Below are 26,669 nucleotides of genomic sequence, written 5' to 3'. Positions count from 1 at the left end.
ATCTCCTTATTTGGTTGAAGTAAATACCTCAAATAATTCTTGGGCTTATTTAGGTCTGTTTAATAGGATTATTTTAGGCAAATTGCAAAAGGGTCTTGTTTTGATGATGATAATAGTATAATTACAGAATGTGTGTTGCAAATGTGTAGTGAATTGATCTAGATCTTGGGTGCTTGAAGTACATCTCAGTGAAGATGTCCAGTAGGGAAGCACTATAAGTTAGTAATTAAAAGCCAGACAGCCTGAGCTAAACTTTTTTCTCCATTTATTAGCCATGTGAATTTGGGCAAGTTTCTTAGACTCTACCTTGGTTCTCTCTTGTGTAAACTGGGAATGATAGTATATACCATAATTTTTTTTTATAAGGATTATTGAGTCAGTCCTTGTGCTCTGAATCTGTCTTTTTTTGCTCAGTGTTTTAATAGATCTACAGTTCCTTTAAGGTAACTCCTAGGTATTAATGAATGGTAAAGTTAGATGATAAAGGTTGAAGGGGAGAAAAATACTCTAGCCTTACAAACTATATCTTTGATGATGGAATATCAAGTATTGGAGACAGATTGGTAATGGTTGATATGGATGGTAGGTTGCTGGGTGACTGGATAATATGAACTTGTGTTGGTCTTTTTAGCACCCCCTCAAATCATTGTAGGTTAGTTGGTGCATTTGAGAGAGCAATGCAGAAGGAATCAGATCAGCATTTTAGTTCTGATTCTTTCTGATATTTGTTCAGTACAATCTTAAGAAATTTTTTAGCTCAAGCATGGCAAACTTAAAGGCTAACACAGGGCCAAATAAACAAGGTTTAAGTTTATATGGGCCGCAAAAAAACAAAAAATTCAATTTTCACAGAAACATAGGTTTATTTCGATAGAGACATGCTGAATACAAAGGGCTAAAATAAATGAGTAATAGTTAACATAAAGTAATAGAACATTTTAATAAAACTTAATATTTTTTCTTGAACATTAACTTACCAGACACTGAATAACTACACAAATTAATAAGCATAACACACGTAAACCTATTTTTCTTGTCCTCCGAATGCGAGATATTTCCTGTTGTGTACACCAAACAAGTCTGTACAAGACCAATGACGTGGCAATCGGCTCCTAGAATATTCACTGCTAGTATTAGTGGAGAGAAATGGTGCGCTTGCATGTAAGGCGCCTAAGAGAAATGAATGCAACACGATTATAGTAATCAGTTATTAGCGAACGTTGTAGTTTGTTATTAATAATTATGTATAACAGGATATTGTAAAAATTAAGTTATGAAATTTTTATTAAAACGTTTCTTACATACCGTTATATTGGTTGGGCCACAAAACTATTTGTTGTGGGCTGCGAGTTTGACATGCTTGCTTTAGCTGCTTTGAATCTGTTTTCTTATTGATAGAGATAACATTTGTCCTACCTCTCATAGAGATGTCATTGTAATTAATAAGATGTTCTGAAAGTGTGTTGAAACTATAGACCACTGTATCCAAAAGTAAAATTTTTATTTAAAAAGACTAAAAATGAGATAATACATAAGAGATCTTAATACAGTATTAGGTGCAGTCAGTTTTCAATAAAGAATAGCTGCTAGTACTGTTCATTATTATTGAGGACACATCTATTTATGTGTTAGCCTAGACCTGATTACTATTTAGGTTATTAAATAGTTTATGAATATATTGTTAATATCTGCTTTGATCCCACCCACTTCTGTTTATGTTTCAGACTCCTGGGAGAGTTGGCTCTCAAGGCTCTGATTTAGATTCGTCAGCAACTCCTATTAACACAGTGGATGTCAATAATGAAAGCTCTTCAGAGGTATGAAAAATAATAATTTGGCAATAAAAGTCAATATTATTTAAGGGAAAATAGCAAATATTTGGAGTAATGAGTAGTAATTAAAGGTTTCTTGGGAAAAGTTATTATAGGTCTTTCTTACAAAGGAATGCAACTTTTGAATCATACTTATAGACATATACTGCTACTTAGTTGTGAGAATGAAAAATAATATTGTGAATATCTCTTCAATGCTAATGTCATCTCAACTTAATAAAGACATAAAATTTGTTTATAAAGAATTCTTGGTTAATAAGTATCTATGTGTTTGTACTGTCATGAACTGCTGAGCTAATGAAAAATTAAGTTATCTTTAAAATTTATAGATTATTTTCTGTCTTCGTAAGAACTTTTATTTTATCTTCGATAGCTTATTAAAATTAACAGAGAAAAAAATGTCTAAAAAAGAAATAACTTACATTTTTGAGAAACCAACCTTAGTAGCTGCTTTATTACAATTATCTTTTAAAACAAACAATATTTGCACGTTATAGAGAATGAAGAAAGGAAAGAGAAGAACATAAAACCACCCATAATGCTGTTCCTAAGAGATCTATACACATCCTGCTCTGATAGGTTTTGTTAGTTGACCCTTTCTGGATGCAATGGTACCACCCACCTAGTCCCCTTTTCTCCGTTCTCCCCTTCTCCTCTTGGTTAAGGAGTCTCTCTCATGTGTTTTTGGATGTATTTCTCTCTCTAACCATCTCTCTGTTTTTTTTTTCTCTCTCTCTGACCATCTGTCTCTTTATCCATTTGTCTTCATGTACCGTATATGTATCTGTAATAATAAAAGTGTAATATGCTAATTAGACCGGACAGCTGAACGACCTTCCGGACGAAGCCGGGGCTGCAAGGGCTGAGCCTCTTGCACGAATTTTGTGCATCGGGCCTATAGTATTTACTATAATATGTTACAAGATTGCGAGAGCAAGAAGAAAAGTATCAGATAAACTTCATTAAGAACAAGTTTAAGGAAACGTCTTAAAAAAAACCCTCCAAACTGTGTTCATGATATGGTGAGCTTAAAGTGTCCAGCTATAATCCTGGAAAGAAATCTATTAATAATTGTTGCCCATCCAGTGTGACTCAATGGTTGAGCTTCATTCTATGACATGGTGGTAGGGAACTGAAACCCACTACTCAGGTATAACAAGCAAGCCCTGCCCTGTTTCTTATGGAAAAGAGGGTTGTTTGGCTAGAGGACATTATCTGCAAGAGCAGAGTGGGGAGGGGAACTTGCAGTTAGGCCATTTGAAACCCCTCCTTTTCATCACTTGTCAAGGCAGCACATACTATTGGGCCTTAATTTTAGGACTTATACCTCAGTCAGATATATGTGATGTGGATATTTTTTCTGAGTCCATGGCTTGCTTTTCATTTTGTTAATGGTGTTTTCAAGAAGAAGTTTTTAATTTAGGGAAGTCCAATTTGTCAGCCTTTTCTTTTATGGTTAATGCTTTTTGGGTCCTCCTATAAATTTTTTTTTTTTTTACCACCACAAGATTGCAAAGACTCTCCTATGCTTTCCTCTGACTTAAAAAAAAATCATTTTAGGGTGTACATGTAAATCTGATTTATTTAAAATTCTTGTGTATGATGTGAGATAGCAGTTGACGTTTTTTTTTTCCACATGGATATGTAAACCACATTTTTCCATATGGTTATTTCAGTATTATTTGTTGAAAATGTTACCTTTTCCCGTTAAATTACTTTTACTTTTTGGGAAGTCAATTGACCTTATGTATGTGGCTGTATTTTTATGTTCTTAATTCTGTTTCATTGATATTTATGTATATACTAGAGGCCCGGTGCACAAAAATTTGTGCACTTGGGGGGGTTCCCTCAGCCCGGCCTATGTCCTCTTGCAGTCTGGGACCCCTTGGGGAATGACCACCTGCTGGCTTAGGCCCGCTCCCTGAGGGATCGGTCCCAAGCTGGCAGTCAGACATCCCTATGGCAGCCCAGGAGCCCTCGGGGGATGTCCACATGCCAGCAGGGAGCAGGCCTAAGCTGCAGTCTGACATCCTTAGTGCTGCTGAGGAGGCGGGAGAGGCTCCCACCACCACTGCTGTACTGGCAGCCGTCAGCCTGGCTTGTGGCTGAGCAGAGCTCCCCCTGTGGGAGCGCACTGACCACCAGAGGGCAGCTCCTGCATTGTGTGTCTGCCCCCTGGTGATCAGTGTGTGTCATAGTGACCAGTCATTCCCAGTTGTTCTGCTGTTAGGGTCAGTTTGCATATTACCCTTTTATTTTATAGGATAGAGGCCTGGTGCATGGGTGGGGGCCTGCTGGTTTGCCCTGAAGGTGTCCCGGATCAGGGTGGGCGTCCCGCTGGGTTTCCTGGCCAGCCTGGGTGAGGGGCTGATGGGTGTTTGCAGGCTGGTCACACCCCTTCAGGGTGGGGGGTCCCCACTGGTGTGCCTGGCCAGCCTGGGTGAGGGGCTGATGGCTGTTTGCAGATGGTCACACCCCCTTCAGGGTGGGGGTCCCCACTGGGGTGCCTGGCCAGCCTGGGTGAGGGGCTGAGGGCCATTTTCAGGCTGGCCAAGCCCCCCCGGCGACGAAAGCTCCCAGCCTCTCCTTTTTTTCTTTTTTTATTCTGGGATTTATTTACCTTCTATAATTGAAACTTTGTTGCTTTGAGTGGATCTCAGAGCCTGCTGCGGCAGGCAGGAAGCCTGGCTTCCTCCATCATTGGGGCAACCAAGCCTCCTGCTTGCTTCAGCTCTGTGGCTGCTGGCTGCCATCTTGGTTGGGTTAATTTGCATATAGTCACTCTGATTGGCTGGTGGGCGTGGCTTAAGGCATAGCAAAGGTATAGTCAATTTGCATATTTGTATTTTATTTGTGTAGTTGTATATTTAAGTCAATACTGTCTTGATTACTGTAGTTTCATAGTTAGTCTTCAAATTAGATAGTTTAAGTCTCCCAATTTTGTCCTTTTCTAGTTTGTTTTCACTCTTATGTAATAGGTTCTTTGTATTTCTTTATAAATTTGAGAAAACTTCTACTAGGATTTTAATTAGGATTATATATAACCTACAGATTAATTTGGGAAAGAGAAGCCATCTTAATATTGAATATTCTAATTCTTGCACATGATATAATTCAATTTCTTTAATTTCATTCAGCCATATTTTGTAGTTTTCAATGTAAAAGTGTTATATATTTTATTAAATTTATTAATTGGTAATTTTCATTTTTTTATGTTAGTGTAAATAGTATTGCTTCTAATTTTATTTTCCACTTGTGTGTTTCTATATTGTAGAAGTACAATTGACTTTTGTATGCCTATCTTTTATTTTACAATCTGACTAAATTAATTTATTCATTCCAACAGGTTTTTTTGGGAGTTATATTAGGGTTCTCTAAAGAGAAGCAGAACCAGTAGGTTCATATATGTGTTCTCAGCACCTTAGCGTAATGGATGGAGCACAGTAATCATTCTCAGTAAATATTTTTTTTAAAGGAATTTTGACTTCAACTGCATTCTTTTCTTTTTTTAAATATATTTTTATTGATTTCAGAGAGGAAGGGAGAGGAAGAAAGAGAGAAAAACATCAGTGATGAGAGGGAATCATTGATTGGCTGCCTCCTGCATGTCTGACTGAGCCCACAACCAAGGCGTGTGCTCTTGACCAGAATCAAACCCAGGACCCTTCAGTCCGCAGGCTGATGCTCTATCCACTGAGCCAAACTGGCTAAGGCAGTAAATATTTTTTGAATGAACAGTTGAGTAATTTTATGTGAAAATTTACAGTGAAGAAACTAGAAAGGCATAAAGCTGTGATAGCAAAAAAAAATGCTTTGATGCCTTCTTTTAAAGAACTATTACTTTGTAGTTCTAGCACTTGGGACTGTGGTTGCCTGAAAGACATCCCTTTCATTATTTAAAACAGCAACAACAACAACAACAAAACCCCCCAAAACCCCCCAAAATTGAATTCATGTTCCTCACTTTCATCTCCTAGCTAATCTCCTTTAAGGGTTGTTAACAAGAGGAACAATGACATTAATGATAGCCAACATTTATTAATGTTTTCTTTGTTACAGGTGCTATGATAAGCATTTTATATGTATTATGTCATTTAATTCTCAGGAAACACATATGAAATGGTTTATTATTATCTCATTTAACAGATGAGGAAATTGAAGGCCCTAAAATCTACTAAGAGTAGTGTGAATCCATGATTCAAACCCAAGCTTAGCTGTTAACTGCTACCCTGTCTTGCCTTCCAACTTTGGAATCTTGTTTGCAGTCTTCCTTTACTTTTGTCCTAAGTGGCATTAGTGGTTTAAGGAACATTCTCATCTCTCAGTTCTTAATGTTATCAATTCCAATGCTCTTTATTATCTCTTTTCTAGCTACTCAAGCCACGGCAGTACCTTCTCTAGCTTATTATCAAGCAGAATAATTTTACCTGAAATGTTAAAATCTTATCCATCATTTCTTTTTTAAAAAAAATACTTTTATTGATTTCAGAGAGGAAAGGAGAGGGAGACAAAGATGAAAATATAAATGATGAAAGAGAATCATTGATTGGCTGCCTCCTGCACGCCCCCAACTGGGGATGGAGCCCACAACCCAGGCATGTGCCCTTGACTCTAATCAAACTCAGGACCCTTCAGTCTGCAGGCCAACCCACTATCCACTGAGCCAAATTGGCTAGGGCTTATTCTTCATTTCTTACCATAAGTGCCTGTCTTCTCAAAATCTTCATCATATTTTCACTACTTAACTTTGGCCTTGCTGAATATTTCAGATTTTAATTTCCTCTCTTTTCTTCTAGTCTTTAACCTTTCCAGGCTTTATTTTCTTTCCTTTCTAACCATACATTTAATGACGATTGGTATTAGGGAACACTTACAATATCTCAGGCACTGTACTAAGCATTTTATGTACTACTCAATAATTGTAGAGAATAGTTACTAATATTCGCCCCCTTTTATAGATGAGAAAACTGGCAGCAAGTAAAGTAAACTGAGCTCATATAGTCAGCTTAGGTTGAGATTCAAATCCACATCTATTTTTGACGCCAAAACTCATGACATTATAACTTTTATAACCTCTTGTCCTTCACCACTGTCTTCATTTTGTGTACTTTTCCCAATACTATTAATTCCTCCATTTTCTTGTCCTTCTTCTGTTCCTATCAGACAAAATCCTAAACCATAGCTCAGTGTATCAGTACACATTTTAAAATACAGATGTTGTGAGGTATAAGAAATTTGGAAGATTGTTTTAAAATGATATTATTTGCCTCAGAAAAGTAGAATGAAGGGTCACCTACTGGGAATTATGGATGTGGGCAAGAAAGGGATCTCAGGCTAGAGGAATATGATGAAGACTAAAAATTGCTTTCATTATAAGGCATTTTGTTTAATATATTGTATCACATAAAGGTATTTATTATAACTACTCAATATCTCTTGATCTAAAATAAAAGGTAACTTGCTAATAATAGCTCTCAGATAAATAAGGATTAAGTATCATAAACAAAAAAACATTAATTCAACTAATAATAAGTAACTTTATGTATTTATTTTTAAGCAACTTTATTATAATAAAAAATAAATAAATGAAAATTTAGAGCATAAAATGGGAACTAATTTTAGAAGTCCTACTTTTAAAGAAGTATAGATCTTCCACCTTTTGTGTCATTAGTACCTGTAAATTTTCTTTACATAGTCTAAAAGAGATAATACTAATTATTTTCCTGTTATGTCTATATTTTATTTTCTGTATTTTGTTTTATAAAACTTTTTATGTATATCCTCCTAAAAGTTGTTATTTCACAGGGTTTCATCTGTCCGTTATGTATGAAAAGATGTATAACTGCTATTGATTTGTCGGAGCATTACCAGAAAGTGCACGCTGAAAATGAAACAAGAGGACAGGAACTTCTTAATGATTCCAGTGTTACTGTGGGTCCTGTATATTTTGTTTTAGCAGCTTGGTTATGGGTTGCTCAGAATAGCTTTGTTTTTCCTTGCCTTGGTGTCGCTTAACTTTTTATGCTACATGGGAATATGGATTGCTTTAATTATGCATGCCTTAAAGAAAGTTCAATAATAAAAAGAGGCTCCTGGGAAGTTGGCTTGGTTTCTCTTACTGGGTGCAGCTGTCTTTTTGTGAATCTAAACAAATATACAAGTTTAAGTTATTATCTTTGTATAAATTTTGTCATGAAATTTGAAATATGATGTGGATAATATTTTATTTCAACATTGCAAGCTATAGCTTTATTACATAGTTAATGTTCTAATGAATGCATTAAAATTTTTTAAGTTAAAACACTTTAGTCTTAATAGAAAAAGGAATTTACATGTGAGCTGTTACTGTCTTTTTTTCAAAATAAATTTATTGGATTTTTTTTAGAGTGGGGAAGGGGGACAGAGGAAGGGATGGGAGGGAGAAACATCCACGTGAGAGAAAAACATCCATCAGTTGCTTCCGGCATGTGCCCTGACCAGACTGGGGTTTGAACCCCCAACCTGGGTATGTGCCCTGATTGGGAATCAAACCCACTACTTTTGGGTGTAGAGTAGGATGCTCCAACCGAGCCACACTGGCCAGGGTGAGCTGTGACTCTCTTTATTTGGAAAATATATAGCAGAACCTGAATCTACTCTGACCTGAGGGAGATGCCAGATTTCACACTCATTAACAGTGGATCACTGAAATGTTTTTCAGTAGTGTGTGGGGTGGTGCATATCTAAAGCTGGGAATAGGATCCAGTGAGGGGAAGGAAATGTCCTTGAAAAAGTTTCTCAGATGATCCTGATATCCTATATAATAAAAGCCTAATATGCTAAGTGTCCGGTCAGCTGTTCAACCAATCAAAGTGTAATATGCTAATGATATGCTAAGGCCGCCCAACTGCTTGCTATGACGTGCACTGACCACCAGAGGAAGATCTTCCGACCGGAAGTTTAGCTTGCTGCTGGGGCCCGGCTGATTGAGAATGAGCGAGACGGGCTGGACATGTCCTGGAGCCCTCCCGTAATCTCTCCCTGGCTGACCAACCTCCCGTGTCTCTCCCTGGCCCTGATTGTGCCCCGGTGGGGTCCCTTGGCCTGGCCTGGCCTGTGCTCTCTTGCAATTGGGACCCCTCAGGGGATGTCAGAGAGCCGGTTTCAGCCTGATCCCGCAGGCCAGGCCGAGGGACCCCACTGGTGCACAAATTTGTGCACCGGGCCTCTAGTATATTATATATTTCTTTTGAAAATTACTGTGTCCTAAAAAAAGAGAAACATAACTTTTTTTACTCGCTTTGTTTATAAATCTCACAAAAGAATGAATTTTTTATACTATGAAAGACAAAAAATCAGACTTTTTCTGTGAGGCAATTTTATATATATGGAAATGATCTCGCCAAACATTCACTTATTTAACATATTAATAGAGTACCTCTTAGTTGCCAGGTATTTTGGTAGGTAAAGGAGACAAAAAGGTAAGATATGATTTCCACCCCAGGAAGTTTCTATGATAGATTTTATTTGCAAAAAGAGTGCAATGGCTATTTCAACTTGAGAGGACCTAGAAAAACTTCCACCTGGGAACAATTAAACCAGACATTCTCTAGGGTGATTGGAAAAATAGTACATATAGAAGGACATCAGTTAAATTAGTTGAAGCATTGTGAATAAAGATAGAGGCCTAACACATTCTTGGGACTCTGCTTGCCATTTTACCGGTTGTCTTCCTTCCAGAATGATTGAGTTAACTATTCTTCTTTATGTCGAAATCATAAGGAACAATCTCACCTACCTGTCACTTAGATAAGAACTTTCCTTTTAATTCAAAGAACATTTGGTATATCAGGGGTACCATAAGTATCAAGTTAAGTTCTTAGCTGTAATGAATCTGAAAAAGGATTACAGATAACTGAAATATGAGAGTAAGAAATTTATTAAGGAATTTATTGTTTTTAATCTTGAGTAAACTTTGTAGAGATTGGTTAGTTTTTTTGTGTGTTTTTTTTTAAGTTGGTGAGAATTTGGAATGCTTAAGGGAAATAATTGTAGCTGGCTATTTTTATTGTTTTATTGTTTGATAACAGTACTTTTGGGGAAGTACCGCAATCCCCTTGAAAATAGTTTAGAAAAAATAAAGGTAGAGTCTCTTAATGTCCAGAATTAGTATCACAAAGTCCTTGAACTAAAGATCATGCACACTGTTCATGGGGTATCACCCAGACACTCATTCTGAGCTTATTTTACTTTTATTTTAAATGAGTGATGTGGTTTTAATAAACTTTTCCTTAATCTTAACCCTTCCTAACCATGGCAGACTCACATATCAGGTTAGAAATAGCATGCAAACAATTTTCATAAATGATGGTTGAAAGACAAGACAGGGTGTAGGAAAAACTGTAAAATGTGGGTATAGAAATTTAAATAGTCTTGCCATAATTAAGAGTGAATAACACCCAAATCAGTGATTAATAAGTTATGCCTTTGAGACACCAAGCAAAGATATAATATTATCTATTTAAGAAGGTGAGGAAGTATATGCATTTTAGAAAGATGTATTTTTATTGGTAATGTTTCAAAATTGGAATTTTATTTAGTTATTTTAAAAAATATATTTTTATTGATTTCAGAGAGGAAGAGAGAGAGAGAGAGAGAGAGAGAGAGAGAGAGAGAGAGAGAGAAAGAGAAAGAGAGAAACATCAATGTTGAGAGAGAATTATTGATTGGCTACCACCTGCATGCCCTCTACTAGGGATTGAGGCCACAACCTGGGCATGTGCCCTAACCAAGAATTGAACCATTACCTCTTGGTTCTTAGGTTGACGCTCAACCACTGAGCCATGCTGGCTAGGCTGCAGTTTTATTTAAACATGCAAGCTCTAATCACATGGAAAATTCACATAGTTGGAATATTTTTAAAAGTAAATATATATTACTGAATTTCTAAAATTTCTCTACAGGGATGAATTAGTTCTTTCTGAACTATTAACCTGGTAATATTTAGAAAATTTAAGAATGTATGGCATACTTTAATGTGATCTTCTCTTTACCTGCTTTCTGGCATACTAGGTTCCTAGAGCCAAAAGTTGGAAGTAGAGACAATAGTCAAAAAGCCAAAATTTTGAAGACTAAAGTTGGGATGTGAGTTCTCTGAGGAACACTCTAATTCTACATATTAGCAGAAGTTGAGACAAAAAAGAGATAAGACAGCTGAGTATTATAGGGGTTCATGTGCTGTTACACTAATGGCATGCCAACTAGTAGGTATAACTAGTAGGTATAACTAGAAGTTATAAGAATGCCAAATTAAGCACAATGCAGAGCCATTATGAAACATGGTGGTAGATAAGAGATGGCTTTGAAGAAAGAGCATAACACCAGCTAGATTAACACACAAACAGAATGTTCATTCATTAAAAAGATAGTGCTGGGCCTAATGGCATTATTCTGATGTCCAAAGGCACATCCTCAGTACTACTGTCTTTGCTAATTTCAGGAGTTTTATAGGGGGTCACTGCGTGCATTCACCTGTTGTGCCCGTCATTCACTCTGGCTCTGTGACCAGAACATCTGTTTCCCAAGCACAGCATGACTATTTTATACCTCTTTCTGCATCTTTGTTCATGCTCCTCCACTTCCTTAGGATGCCTTTCTTTTACTTCTCACAAGTAAATATTACTCATTTTTTAGTACCTAATTTCAATGTCATATATCTATCTATTTTTATTTTTTATAAAGCAAGAACTGCTGCCACAGGCAGAGTTGGATATTTCTTTCCCTGTGTTTATGTAGTACTTCATATATACTTGTGTTATAGTATTGCCTGGTAATGTATGTCTATGTTTACATATAGGTCTCCCCAATACTCAGTGAGCCTTGATTCTGTCACATAATGCACATAAATGATGTGAAGATATGGTATTTGCATAATATCCAACAAAGGAGCAGCATTTTTATTTATTTATTTTTAGTTTTTACATGTTCAGAGTACTTATTGCTTAGCTCAGTTTTTCCCTTGGAAGGTTTGATAATCTATAAGGTGTTAATTGTGTCCATTGTTTTTTTTTAACCAAATTTTGTTCAGAATTCTACATTAGCCATTAGGGAAACATAGATGTGTTTGTGTATTAAGTGAATGTAGAAACTTGACAAGCTAATGAGGATAGTGCTGGAGAAAAAAGTAGTATATGTGAAGGCACAAAAATGTAAAGTACTATGGTGTGTTGAGGGAAACATAGGTACTTTAGTATTTTTGAAGCATGTTGTATATAGAGTTAGAGATGTCAAGAGAGCATTGGGAGACTAGTCATGCAGGATTACATATGCCATAACCATATAATCATTTGGGGGTTATGTATAAATTTTTTCTATTCTATGGGACTGTATATTAATTTTAGGCTTTTGCAGTATTAATCTTAGGTTAGCAAGGAGACTTACTTCTCAACCATTGTAGATACTCTGGTAATTATGAGTTATCTTATCTAATAAAAGAGAAACATGCAAATTGACTGTACCTCCGCTACACTCACAAGCCATGCCCACCAGCCAATCAGGACCGACTATGCAAATAAACCCAACCAAGATGCTGCAGCCATGGAGCTGGAGCAAACAGGAGGCTTGGGTTGCCCCTGGCGATGGAGGAAGCCAAGCTTCCCACCTGCTCTGGCCGGCCCTGAGCTCCGCTCAAGGCTACAGAGTTTCAATTATAGAAGCTAAATAAATCCCAGATACCTGCTTCCAGCTGCTGTGGCCTCTGCTCAAGGAGGGTCTGGGAGCCTGGGTTGCCCGGGACCGTGGCCAGCCTGAAAACAGCCCTCAGCCCCTAACCCAGGCTGGCTGCGCCCCCAGCGGGGACCCCCACCCTGAAGGGGGTGTGACCAGCCTGAAAGTGGCCCTCAGCCCCTCACCCAGGCTGGCCACACCCCCATGGGGTGAGGGTCCCTGCTGGGGGGCTTGGCCAGCCTGCAAGCAGCCATCAACCCCTCACCCAGGCTGGCCAGGTACCCCAGTGGGGACCTCCACCCTGAAGGGGGTATGGCCAGCCTGCAAACAGCCCTCATCCCCTCACCTAGACTGGCCACACCCTCATGGGGTGAGGGTCCCCACTGGGGGGCTTTGCCAGCTTGTAAATACCCATCAGTCCCTCACCAAGCCTGGCCAGGCACCCCAACAGGACCCACCATCCTGAAGGGGGTATGGCCAGGCACCCCAGTGGGACCTCCCATCCTGAATGGGGTGTGGCCAGCCTAAACACGGCCCTAAGCCCCTCACCAAGGCTGGCCAGGCACCCCAGTGGGCCCCTCCATCCTGAAGGGGGTGTGGCCAGCCTAAACACAGCCCTCAGACCCTCACCCAGGCTGGCCAGGCACCCCAGCAGGGAACCCCACCCTGAAGGGGGTGTGTCCAGCCTGAAAACAGTCCTCAGCCCCTCATCCAGGCTGGCCACGCCCCCCTCGCAAGGACCCTCACCCCATGGGGGTGTGGCCAGCCTGCAAACAACCACAGGCCCCTTTCTCAGGCTGCCCCACACCCCAAGGGAACCGTCCGGGACACCCTTCAGGGCAAACCAGCTAGCCCCCACATGTGCACCAGGCCTCTATCTATACTAATAAAAGGATAATATGCTAATTAGACTGGGAGACATTCCAGGAGACCTTCCGGACGTTCTTCTGGACAAAGCCATGGTGGCAGGGCTGAGGTAGAGGTGGTTAGAGGCCAAGAGGGGAGGGCAGTTGTGGTTGACCAGGCTGGTGGGGGGTGGAGCTGTTGGGGGTAAGCAGACTAGCAGGGGGGGCAGTTAGGGGCAAGCAGGCCATCAGTGGGGGTCAGTTGGAGGTGATCAGGACAGCAGTGGGTGGCAGTTTGGAGTGAGCAGGCCAGCAGGGGGGCAGTTGGCAGCGAGCAGGCCAGTGGGGAGGGGAGGGAAGGTGAGGGCGAATGGGCCAGCAGGGGGGCAGTTGGGGGTGATCAGGCTGGCGGGGGGGGGCATTTGGGGGCAAGCAGGCTGGCAGGCAGAGTGGTTAGGGGCAATCAGGCAGGCAGGTGAGCAGTTAGGAGCCAGCAGTCCCGGATTGCGAGAAGGATGTCCGACTGTTGGTTTAGGCCTGATCCCTGTAAACCCGCAGTAGGACATCCTTCGAGGGGTACCAGATTGGAGAGGGTGCAGGCCGGGCTGAGGAACACCCCCTCCTCTGTGCACGAATTTTGTGCACTGGGCCACTAGTATATTATATTACCCTTTTCCTCATTCAGTGATAAGAATGCTTCATGTTCTTAATTTTATTGTTTTCATTCCTATGAAGTACATTGGAGCAGAGATTTTACTAATGGGGATATCTAGAGAGAGGGAGAATATAATAATATAACTTTCTCAACTAGTCTTCTAGATTAGAATTAATTTTTTTCAGATTAGAATTGTATACTCTAGCCATTAATTTATTCAACCTAAAAGATGGTTGTAAGGGCTTTCTTTATATTTTGCAAACTTCAACCAGAATAGATAGTGATATACCTTTGTATAAAACCAGAATTTGGGATTAATATCATAAATTATAATTTATTTAATGGCACCAAAATGTGAATAAGACACTGGACTATATTTTGTAATATATATATATATATATATATATATATATATATATATATATATATGTATATATATATATATGTATATATATATACATATATATATATATATATATATATGTATATACACACACACACACACACACACATTTATTTTGCAATATTAAATACTATTTTGAAATCTTTTTCTTACTTTTTCTATAGGGTTTCATATGTCCCCAGTGTATGAAATCTCTTGGATCTGCTGATGAACTTTTCAAACACTACCAGGCAGTTCATGATGCTGGTAATGATTCCGGTCATGGGGGAGAGGCTAATCTTGCTCTGAAGAGGTAGGTATAGTATCATAGTTTTGAAATGCAATATCATTGTTTAATCTTAAACAATTAGTTTGTGAAAATAGTATTTTTATATTATTTAATTTAAATCTGTCCTCCTTTATTATGGCCTCCCTCCTTTACTGTTATAATCTATTCTGTCCTTGACTAGCAATTATCTATACTAGCATCTACAGCATGGTACAGAAGTTATGTTTTTAATGAAGGTTATGTTACCAAAAGAAGGTTAAATTATATTTAGCATATTCTATTTAATAAAGAATGATATGCTTTGTTTAGAAGATTTTATAGCAAGTTGTTAAAATAATAAATTTAGTCAAGAATTATTAAAAAAAATTTTTTTTTATAATTATCAATACAGCAGTAAGCACACACATACATATACATTCTGCTTCTTGGCAATTTTGCCTGATCATTTTAAGAATTAAATTAAACTAAAATAGAATTACATAAGACAGTATTCAACAATATAACTGCTTTTCTTTTGCTGTTGGTAAGAACTCTTGTCTTATACCCCCATAAAGAAGATAGCTTGATTTCATTCTACTTGTAAAATAGTTTTTCTTCATGCTTTTCTTAAAAAAAAAAAAGATGCCTCTTGCTTAATCTGCTATAACACAAAGGATACCACATAAAGGAAAAACATTATGATCACATAACTGTGGTTGATAATGTAGAACTATAAAATATGACTGTTTTAACTTATTAAAATGTCTGGGAAAACCACTGCTTTTGGGAAGTATGAATCTTCCCTTTACCTGCTGGTAATGCTGTTCAGTATTTTTATGTGTGAGCTAATAATTTTGGGTACATTTCTTTGGTCATTTGTTAAGAAATAGATATAAAATATGTACTTAAAGCACATTATAAATTTTTAAAGCCTTCTATTGATTTTTAGAGAGGGAGGGGAGAGAGAGAGAGAGCAAAGCATTGATGTGACAGAGAAACATTGATCTGTTGCCTCCCGCCTCGACTGGTGATTGAATATACAACCTAGGTATGTGCCCTGACTGGGAATCAAACTCACAACCTTTTGATGTATGGGAAGAAGCTCTAACCAACTGAGCCACCCAGCTAGGGCCACATTATAAATATTTTTATATTTGATATCAACTTAACAGAGTTGCTTTTTCAGCTATGACTTAGCGCTCAGTATATGAACTTTCAACATAAAAGTATCCACAGTTTATTCTCATTTTTGCTTCTTAACTTTCATTCAACTTTTAACTCATCAAGCCCTGGATTTTGCCCTACCATTCTCCTGAAACTGCTCCTTCAAAGACCAAGAGTATCCTGGATTATTTTCAGTTCTTATTGTGCAAGCGGAATACATTTTTCTTTACCTTCCTAGGTTCTTTTGCCTGGTCTAATAATTATTAAATTGACTTGAGACAGATTAACAAGAGAAAATAACCAAATTTAATTACCTATATACACAAGAGAGTTAGATATCCCACATATGTAAGAGATTCATAGATAGAAAGTAAAATGAGGTATATATGACATTCTGAGCTACAAATGAGATAAGGTGCCTTCCGGTTTCAGAGGGGAGGAAGGTCATTCCCAGGATGAAAAGAGCAGATGTTGAATAATTAGAAGTTGCCCTGCCCTAGGTTCTAAAAAGTTATTTTTGGTGATAACTCTTACTGTTATTGTGGGCAAGGCCTCAATTTAAATTTTTTAAAGGAAAGCTAAAGTTTCTCTTGAGCCCGTAGGACCTCCATTGCCTTCAGCTCAAAGTAATCCCCATGCAAAAGTAGCACTTCTTGGGGAGGTCTGTTCTGAACCCCTCCAGAATGTTGATTTCTGTTTTGGTTCTCTATAACCTTGTAAAATTCACCCAAAATTTAGTGATTTAAAATTATAAAGTTTATTACTATGATTCTGTGGGTTGACTGGATGGTTCTTCTGCTTTAAGTGATGTAGATTGGGGTGCTGGGAAGCCCAAAAGGTCCAAAATGGCCATAAATTCATTGCTGGAAGTTGGTGTGGGCTGCTGGTTGAAAGCTGAGCTGGGGCTATATGTCAGGGGCCTTAGTTCTTCTTATGGGCTTCTTCATGTGGCTGCTTGGATTTATAGACCAGCAGTTGTGTTCTGAGAAAGAGCATTCCAAGAGGCAATAACCAGAAGCTGCCAATTTTCTTCAGGCCTGGATTCAGAAGTGTCAGGGCCTCACTTATCCCACATTCTATTGGTCAAAGTAGCCACAGGATTACTCTGGAATCTGAAGGCCAGCTCAGATTTAAGAGGCTAAGAAGTAAACTCTGTGAATGGAGAAACAGCTTCTGCAAATATGAAGGGAAGAATTTGATGGCAGCCATCTTTGTAACTATCTACCATAATCTCTGCAAAATTTGGCTTTGCTGACATCCCGATGTGATTATTTTTCTTGCTCTGTTTTGTGAGCTCTTCTTGCTCTATATCCACATTGTGACTTCCTCCTAAACTACCGAATTTTTCCGTGGATAAGATGCCCTTATGTATAAGATGCCCCCTCACTTTTCCAACCCAAAATTAAGAAATCAGTATTTTAAACATAAAGCAGAAAACATTTTTATTTAGTAATTACCGCAGGAAATGTTTACATACCAGTATGTAAACATTATGCAGCATATCACTTTATTCAGCATATCACTTTATTCAGCCTCTGTTGCATCACTGCTCTCTTCTTCATTGCTATTAGTTCCAGAATATCAATTTCTTCAACTTCTATTGTATCACTGCTGTCTTCGGAGTCACTGTCTATATATGTGAGATCATCCTCATAAACTGGTGGCATTTCGTCAGCTAACTTTGTTCGTATTCTCATGGCCAACCTTCTCTCCTCATGAAATTGAAGCACAATTTTGCCTTTCCTGTAAAATCAACAATGTTCATTTTGCTTGCAAGTATTTTTGCCTGATTTTGAATAAGTTTGATTGACACACATAAGCCACTCTGGCGCTGCTCCATAATCCAAGTCTTAAACCTCTGCTCCAATTTTGTCTATTTTGCTGGTTATTCTCTTAAGGCCTTCTTTTTTGGTATCTTAAGGAATTGTTCTTCCTGTTTGCTCCACTGTCTGATCATACACTCAGTGGGAGGAGGTCCAAGTTGTCTCTCTGCAGCTCTATTTCCATGCTCTTTTGTATAGCTGATTACATTCAGTTAGAATTTTGCAGAGTAAGACAATCACTTAACGGTATTTAGTATCTTGTTATTTTTTGACATCTTTATGGACTCAGAATGCTCTGGTCCCTGTTGCATCTGTGCATTCTCCACCTCCACCTCCAATTATAGCATCAGCTGACGTCAGTAACAATAAGGCTTGTGATTGGAGGAAGCCGTTTGACAAGGTGTGGGCAGCTACCACCTTCGGGACTCCCTCCTCGGCTGACGTCTGTGTATAAGACGCCCTTGATTTTCAGTATTAATGGTTTCAGAAAAAAGTAGCGTCTTATACACAGAAAAATACAGCACATCTCCAACCTAGAATTATTTCTCAAAATGCCTACTAAGTATCTTCTCTTAGACCAGCGGTTCTCAACCTGTGGGTCGTGACCCCTTTGGCGGTTGAACGACCCTTTCACAGGGGTCGCCTAAGACCATCCTGCATATCAGATATTTACATTATGATTCATAACAGTAGCAACAGTACAGTTATGAAGTAGCAACGAAAATAATTTTATGGTTGGGTCACAACATGAGGAACTGTATTTAAAGGGCCAGAAGGTTGAGAACCACTGTAACATCTCACTATTTACATTTTTTAAACAGGGTTCATTATATTTCCTTTTATACGTACTCATTATTTACTTTTTCTGGTAAATGGCAACATTATCTTTCCACCCAGTTAGTTTCTAAAACCAGAAAATTGGATTTGCTTATTTTTACACACCTGCCTCGGCTTCCCTATCTGATCTGTCATAAAGTCTATTTAATTCTGTCTCCATTAGGGGTATTAGACTTATTGGGGTGATCACTTTATAAGATATATAAATGTCTAATCACTATATTATAAATCTGAAACTAATATAATATTGTATGTCAACTGTAATTGAAAAATTGAAAAAAACAATCTGTTTCCTTAACAGCTTTCATAACCTTTTCCATCTTACAGTTTTAGGCTTCATCATCTCTCACTCAAAAATATGTTTTTCAGTATTTATAGTTAACTTTCTGCCTTTACTCTTGTACCGCTCCAATGAACTCTATATTACAGGGTAATAATCTTAAAATGCTAATTTGATTGCTGTTGATCTAAGTAGTAACTTTCACTAGTTTCTCATTGCTTCTGGAATAGTTAGTACATACTTTCCCAGGTTTATCTCTTACTATATCTACTCTTCTCATTTTTATACATCTTTCCAGTTTCTAATATCTACATCCTGCCCCTCACTAACACAGTGGATTACATGTGACTATGGACATTTGTCTTTTAGATCAAAAGCCCACATGATTTGGGTGGGTCATGAAAACTTTTGCTTCAAAGCTCTCAATCAGTTTACATGTGAATTCTATTAACACTAGTCACATATTTGAAACCTGATGCATTAGTACTTTTCTGGGGACCAGATTTTTAAAATGTATGTACAGATAGCATATACCGAGTGCAAAATTCAAATGATTCAAAAAGTGATTTGGTAAAAATGGAATCCTTGTCACATCTTCCTCTAGCCTCTTACTGTTAGTTTTTGCATATACCTTCAGAATAGTCTATACATATATATGTATATGCTTACATCTGTGTACATATAAAATATGTAAATATCTGTAATTACATAAAAGCAGTTTGACAATGTCCTGCACTTTTTATTTCTCTGTGTATGTTATGAATTGTTTTATATCAGTGCAGGTAAAGCTGTTTCATTCTTCTTAATGATAGCTAGGAATTTTATCATTCTCCTATTGATGAGCAGTTAGGGTATTTCCAGTGTTTTGCAATTACAAACAATGTGATATATGTCCTTGTGAATGTATCGTTTGTATATGTTTGAGTATATTTGTAAAGCAGCAATTTTCAACCTTTTTTATCTCATAGCATGCATGAAGTAATTACTAAAATTCTGTGGCACACACACAAATATATTTTTTTGCCAATCTGACAAAAATAGGTATAATTTTGATTAATTCACATCAGATGGCTATTATTGTGTTGGCTGTTGTCATTTTTTTTTTTTTTGACAATCTAGGGGAAAAAAACGTCAGTTATTAAATGTAAAAATTCTTGTAGCATACTGGTTGAAAATCATACCTGTAAGGGAAATTTCTAGAAGTGGAATTTTTGGACAATGTTTCCCATTAAAATTTTAATAGATGTTGCCAATTGTCTTTTGTAAATATCTTAAGTTATTATGTTATGCATTTCAGAATATTTTCTATTGTAGGCAAATTACTTTCACAAAATTATTAAAGTGGCTTTTTAAAAAAGATTAATTGAAGTGAACCAACCAAGCTAGAGGTTCAATTGGAATTATTTTCCTTAGAATTTCATTAATTTTTAAAAATATTTTTATTGATTTCAGAGAGAAAGGGAGAGGGAGAGAGAGATAGAAACACCAATGATGAGAGAGAATCATTGATCGGCTGCCTCCTGCACATCCCCTACGGGGGATCGAGCCCACAATGTGGGCATGTGCCCTAACTGGGAATAGAAACGGCAACCTCCTGGTGCATGGATCCATGCTCAACCACTGAGCCACACAAACCGGGCTTCATTAATTTTTTTTAATCTTTATTGTTGAAAGTATTATAGATGTCCCCCCTTTTATCCCATTGACCCCTTCTAGCCCACTCATGCCCCTTCCCCAAGCCTTCACCACACTATTATCTGTGTCCATGGGTTATGCATATACACATACAAGTTCTTTAGTTAATCTCTTCCCATCCATTCACCCATCCCGACCTTCCCTACGAGATTTGACATTTAAGTATGGTTTTATTATTTCCTTTCTTCATCCTTCTAGTTTATACATAGAGTTGGAAGATACTAAATAGATTACTAAATAGTTTTTATTTCTATCATAGAGCTAGTGATAGTCTATTACTCTTCTTTACATGTTCATTTTCCCCATTAGACTGAACAACTTGAGAGTTTGGAAAAGGCAACAAATATCTGTTGAGTAATGAATGAATTCCTTACATATGAATGTCTATGAAAGGTAGAGGACTTATTTCTCCATCTTTTACATTTCTCTTAGTTGGCAATTTCCTCCCCCTACCCCACTATTAACCCTATTTCACAGATCAAGCTGATTCTTTTTATTCCCTATCTCTGCCCTCATTCTAGATCAGAATTCTCCCACCAATATGTTTCATCATCTTTTACCTTGTTAACAGTGCTTGTGCTGTGTGGACTTGATCTTCTCATTAGAAATGATCCTGTTCTCCTATTCCCTTTATCTGAGGATTCCTAATGAACTCATTTCAATTCTTGTGTCTTCTACCATGGCAACCATTAATAGTGGCAAGGAACAAGGAGAGTTCCTTTTTTTGCTATTTACAATCCAACAATGGATGATATGTCCAAACATCCAGAAGGGTGATACCAAAATTATTTTATCATGGAATCTCTCCTGCATTAGGGACAAGAATGGTCTTTGGCTTACCGTTCTTTGTCATACTGACTCTTAGGTGAGGATAACAATGTGAGAAGGTTCCAGGGGAAAGAGCATATCAGTCAGTGTTGCTAGAGCTAAGTGAATGAGGGGGAGAGAGATAAAGCAAGGACTGGATGGTGCAGATTTTATAGTCCTTGTTAATGAGTTTAGATTTTATACTAACTGCAATAGGAAAACATTGATTCTTATTGTTGGTAAATTAATGGGAGATATCTTGTTTCTGGCTTAGCCACTTGGATTTCAGTTATATCATTCTTTCCATGATAAAGTATTTTTCCATGTACAAACAATGAACTTTAGGAATAAAATTATTTTCCTTAGGGTTTTATATATATGCCACTGTACATAAAATTTATAAGAGTTTTTATTTTTTTAAATTGAGAGAACTAGAATATTAATATACAGACACTAGCCATGATTTGTTAAGAGAGTAGTTTGTTCATGGAAGAACATTATTAATTCTCCCTCCCTCCCTAATATGTTTAGAGATGATGTAACACTACTTAGACAAGAGGTCCAAGACCTACAGGCTTCACTTAAGGTAAGAATATAAATTATTATATTAGTTTATTTTCAGTGTTTCAGATAGTAAATCTTTTAAAATTTGCTAATTAAAAATCTTTTTTTTTCCCTTTTAGGAAGAAAAATGGTACTCAGAAGAATTAAAGAAAGAATTAGAAAAATTTCAAGGGCTGCAGCAGCAAGTAATTGTTTTTAAATGCTTGAAGTGTGTTTATTAGTTGATTATTGTCGTTGAAAATTAAGCATAGCACTTTTTTTATAAGCAAGTGGTTTGATTTAAACAATTTACTAATTTGTTTCCTGTGTTTAATAGCCTACAGTGTATACCTTTTGTAATTCTAATGAATGCAAACAAGTATATGGGAATCTAAGAGGTAACTTCTTAAAGTTGCGCCATTAAAAATCAGTTACCTGTGGATTTTTTTAAATATTAGGCTACATTATTGTATTCTAACAATGTACCAAAATGGTTAAAAAATGTAGGTTCAAACAGCAGTGAAACTCTTCAACGCATTTGTGATTGTGACAAGTTGGAAATGACTAAAATGTCTTTTGGTAGGGAAAGAACTGTTATTAACTGTTATAGTGAAAGTTGTTTGAAAACGTGGGAGAACTTGTATTACTGTTAGGTTTCAAAAAACAGAATAAAATATATATGTGTGCATATACATAAACACATGTAAATATTATATGACTTTACATAAAAATAATATATAGAAAAACAAGAAAATCACTGTGTTATCAAAAGTAGTTATCTCTGAGTGAGATTTTTTTGTTATCTAGATCCTTCATAGTTTAGTATATTTTCTAAGTAAATATCTTAACCAATTATGATTTTACACTAAAATTATATTGACTTTTAAAGTAAAATTACATAAATTGCATAAAGAATTGTGGAATAAATTTTGTCAAATCCAGTTTTCATTTTGTCAAATATAGTTTTCATTTATTTTTGTTGTTGTTTTTTTAATCCTCACCCGAGGATATTTTTCCATTGATTTTTAGAGAGAGTAGAAAAGAGAGGGAAAGATAGAAATATCGATGTGAGAGAGATACTGGTACATCGATTGGTTGCCTCCTGCATGCCCCCTAACTAAGCCAAGGCCTGGGGAGGAACCTGCAACCAAGGTACGTGCCCTTGACCGGAATTGAACCCAGGACCCTTCGGTCCGCAGGCTGACGCTCTATCCACTGAGCCAAACCAGTGAGGGCTATAGTTTTCATTTGTAAGAATAAAATGAATACCCTTCAATAGTAGTTCTAATGTTTTATAAAGTAAGTAGGGGCCCAGTGCACGAATTCGTGCACCTTGAAAGGAACTGTGGGCCGCGAGGTTGCAGTGGGCACAGAGGCGGGTCTCGGCCCATCCTCCGCACCATTGCCCGGCCCCTCCCATAGCGGCCCTGGGTCCCCTGTCTGCCCGCAGCCCCGCTTCTGCTGCCACTGCTCCCACTCACTGACGGTGCTGGCCCCGCTCGCACCCGCTAATGGAGCAGTTGGGGCCAGTGCCAGCAGCGGGTGCGAGCAGGGCCGGTGCTGTCAGTGGGTGTGAGCAGCTGCCCGATTGCCCCTCAGGAGCAGGGGGAGATGAAGAAACCCTCAGGGGCGATCAGGGCCAGCAGCTGCCACTCTCACCGGCTGACTGCACCGAGCGATCGGGGCTGGCACTGGGCCCCGGCAGCGGGTGCGAGCGGCGGCTCCAGGGCCAGCAGCAGGTGCGAGTGGGGCCAGCACCAGCAGCAGGTGCGAGTGCTGAGAGCAAAGAATTTTCAGTAACCACCAGAGGCTCACCCCCATGACAGTGACCAGCGTCCCACCTTAGTTTGGCACCCTCACTCACCTCCACCATCCCGCTGCGGCCCGAGGCCCACCTTGTTCCGCACTCTGCCACCTGCTGCCCACGCCCACCATGTTTTGCGTGCGCCCCCTGGTGGTCAGCACACGTCATAGCGACCAGTTGTTTGGTTCTACCGTTTGGTTGTTTTGCATATTAGCCTTTTATTATATAGGATTGGTGATCCCTTTGAACATTATCTTAGCATATTGTGACTGTCAGTCTTTTTGCCTTTTAGTTTTTTTCACCAAAAATTGTCATTTGGACTAGAAAAGACAAAAACAAATAAGTGGACAACACAATATCAGTCTTTTTACTATTCAGCCTCTATAACTGAGATTGTATTAAAGAGGTATTTTTATAATCTAAAATATTTATAGATTACTCATCTGTTACATGGATGATATTAAGAACTAATCAAACATGGGCTGAATTATTTTTTTTTTAAGCATTGGCAATTGTAACAGTATTATTTTCTTTTTAAATTAATTTGTTTATGTCTTTTGTTTTCATTGAGGTGTCTAAACCTGATGGATTGGTGGCTGATTCATCAGCAGGTAACTTTACTTAAAGCAGATATTTCGTTTCTCTTTTTTCTCATCCTTCTTTTTTTATTTTTTTATTTTTTCTTATGTCTGCTATATGAATTTTGTTTTGTGGTTATATTTTAATTGCTCTAAAATAGTGAAGATAATAGTAATAGACCTGTGAACTTTATAATTAAACAATTTAGTAAAAAATCTTAGTATTTTCTTAGTTCATTATATTCTGAAGTTACAAACTTCTGGAATATTACATCAATCAATATGGTTATTTAATAAAAAGTTAAATCTATTAATCAAAGAGTGATGTACTCTTTTTCTCTTAAAAGAAAATGATGAAACTAGCATCTTTGTAACTGACTATAACTGGAGGAGTGCTCAGTGAATAATCAAAATTATTTTTGAGGTTTTCTTCTGTATTTAATTTCCCTTTGAAATCTCTTTTCTTTATGAGAATGAAATATTAGCAATTGCCTGCATATTTTTAATTGATTATTTTACTGAAGATCTTGATTTTTTTCCTTAGACCATTTCTCATTTCATTTCACATTATTACAAATTTTATCAGAGAAGCAGAATATATTCCTTTTTATTCAGTTGACAGATATAGAAAAATAACTATGAAATATGAAATCAAAATAATTTTTAAGCAAGTATTAGTAGATTATTTGGGTGTGATGCTAAATAGTTCTTTCATTTATTTTACATATTTATAAACTATGACTTGTGTCTTAAATGAGACAGATATGCTTAATTCTTAAAATATGAAGATACTGGTAATTGGTAATAGACATGTTAATTGTCTTTACTGCAATGATTATGATATAAGTAATTAAAATTTAGCAACTGTAATTAACATTATATGTGAGTAAATACTATACTTTTCTGTAGAACTTCACTCTTTGGAACAACAATTAGAAGAAGCTCAAACAGAAAATTTTAATATTAAACAAATGAAAGACTTATTTGAACAGAAAGCAGCACAACTTGCCACTGAAATTGCAGGTAAATTGATTAAGAATTTTTTAACTAAAACATCAGTTTCATTTCCTTTTGTCATAATACATCCTAGAAATAAACATTGTATTTTAGTGATAAAGTAATTATTATGACTGTGGTGGTGATTATTGGAATTTAATAACAGAATTACTATATAAATTATTTTGTTTGTCATCCCACCTACTTCCTTCAGAGGACTTATTTTCTCTATAAAATTCTTCTTGAATTTTAGAGAAGATGAATTTTCTTTTGGGGTATCTTAAAGGTTAACTAATAACATTTTAAATAACATAGTATAAATTTAACCTTTGGTTATACTATCAGTTACATATATTATTATTTTTTTAACTACATGCTTTAAGGTTAACTATTATATGTGATTAAATATACACTAAAATTCTATTTAGTAGAATACTTATATATGCAAAAACTTTTTATTATTTTAAGTTTGTTATTTAATGTAATCAGCAGTATACTTTTATTACATATTTATGGTTATCTAAGGACAGTGGATTTAAATTAAGTAATATATAGATATTACAGGAATTTATAAAACTGTTCTTCCTTAGAATTAATGTCATGAAACTAATATATATATATTTAACTGTCTTTAATTAGATATAAAGTCAAAATATGATGAAGAAAGGAGTCTTCGAGAAGCTGCTGAACAAAAAGCGTCACATCTGACAGAAGAATTAAACAAAGAGGGAACTATAATTCAAGATCTAAAGACTGAACTGGTAATTTACAAACCATTTATTAGAGTGTACCTTTTCAGTCTTCTAAATTCAAAATGAAATACCTGTTCTGATGAAAAATATTTAAAAGTAGCTTGAATACGGTAAAATGGAGGATATAAAAAAATTCCCGATAGTTCTTCTACCTCTTTTCTATATTCTAGATATGATTTTTAAAATCAAAATGGAATTTTATGATACATAATTTATTACCTTTAACATTTTTGTTGTTTCTATCATAATATCATCTTTTTTGTATTTTCCATATCTGCATATCTCTGATCCTGACCTTCCCTTGCTCTTTAGTTTTATAAATCCACCTACTTTTAGGATATTTCTAGTTGCATTTCTAGCTTTCATTTCAAATTCAATAAGTATATATAGCCCATGGACACAGATAGTAGTGTGGTGAAGGCCTGGAGTGGGGCAGGAACGGGGTGGAGGGGGCCAATGGGAGAAAATTGAGAACATCTGTAATACTCTCAACAATAAAGATAAATAAAAAAAATTCAATAAGTATAACATCAAGTCCTCATATTCCTCCTAACTATATTTCTGTCTTTGGTATTGTACATCTTCACCACTCTTCCTTAGGCTTAACAACCTTGGATCTGTTCTTGACTCCTTTCTGTTCTTTATTTAGCACTCAGTAACTATGTGAATGAATGAATCAACTATATTCAGTCTGTAACAAATCC

The 26,669-nt window shown here is 37.0% G+C and overlaps 1 protein-coding gene across 1 annotated transcript in view; it reads left to right on the top strand.

Moving 5' to 3' along the window:
• EEA1 (early endosome antigen 1) overlaps window positions 1-26,669 on the top strand; it is a 155,766-nt gene that overhangs the window by 45,219 nt on the left and 83,878 nt on the right. The window contains 7 exon segments of the mRNA XM_006084021.3: window positions 1,725-1,817; window positions 14,604-14,731; window positions 21,824-21,878; window positions 21,976-22,041; window positions 24,211-24,250; window positions 25,127-25,240; window positions 25,853-25,974. Coding sequence (XP_006084083.1) covers window positions 1,725-1,817; window positions 14,604-14,731; window positions 21,824-21,878; window positions 21,976-22,041; window positions 24,211-24,250; window positions 25,127-25,240; window positions 25,853-25,974 — 618 coding nt within the window.

The sequence above is a fragment of the Myotis lucifugus genome, unplaced genomic scaffold (genome assembly GCF_000147115.1).
Source record: "Myotis lucifugus unplaced genomic scaffold, Myoluc2.0 scaffold_9, whole genome shotgun sequence".
Classification (NCBI taxonomy): domain Eukaryota; kingdom Metazoa; phylum Chordata; class Mammalia; order Chiroptera; family Vespertilionidae; genus Myotis; species Myotis lucifugus.
The sequence above is the reverse complement of the archived record's forward strand: the minus strand, read 5'-3'. Positions and strand labels throughout refer to the sequence as shown.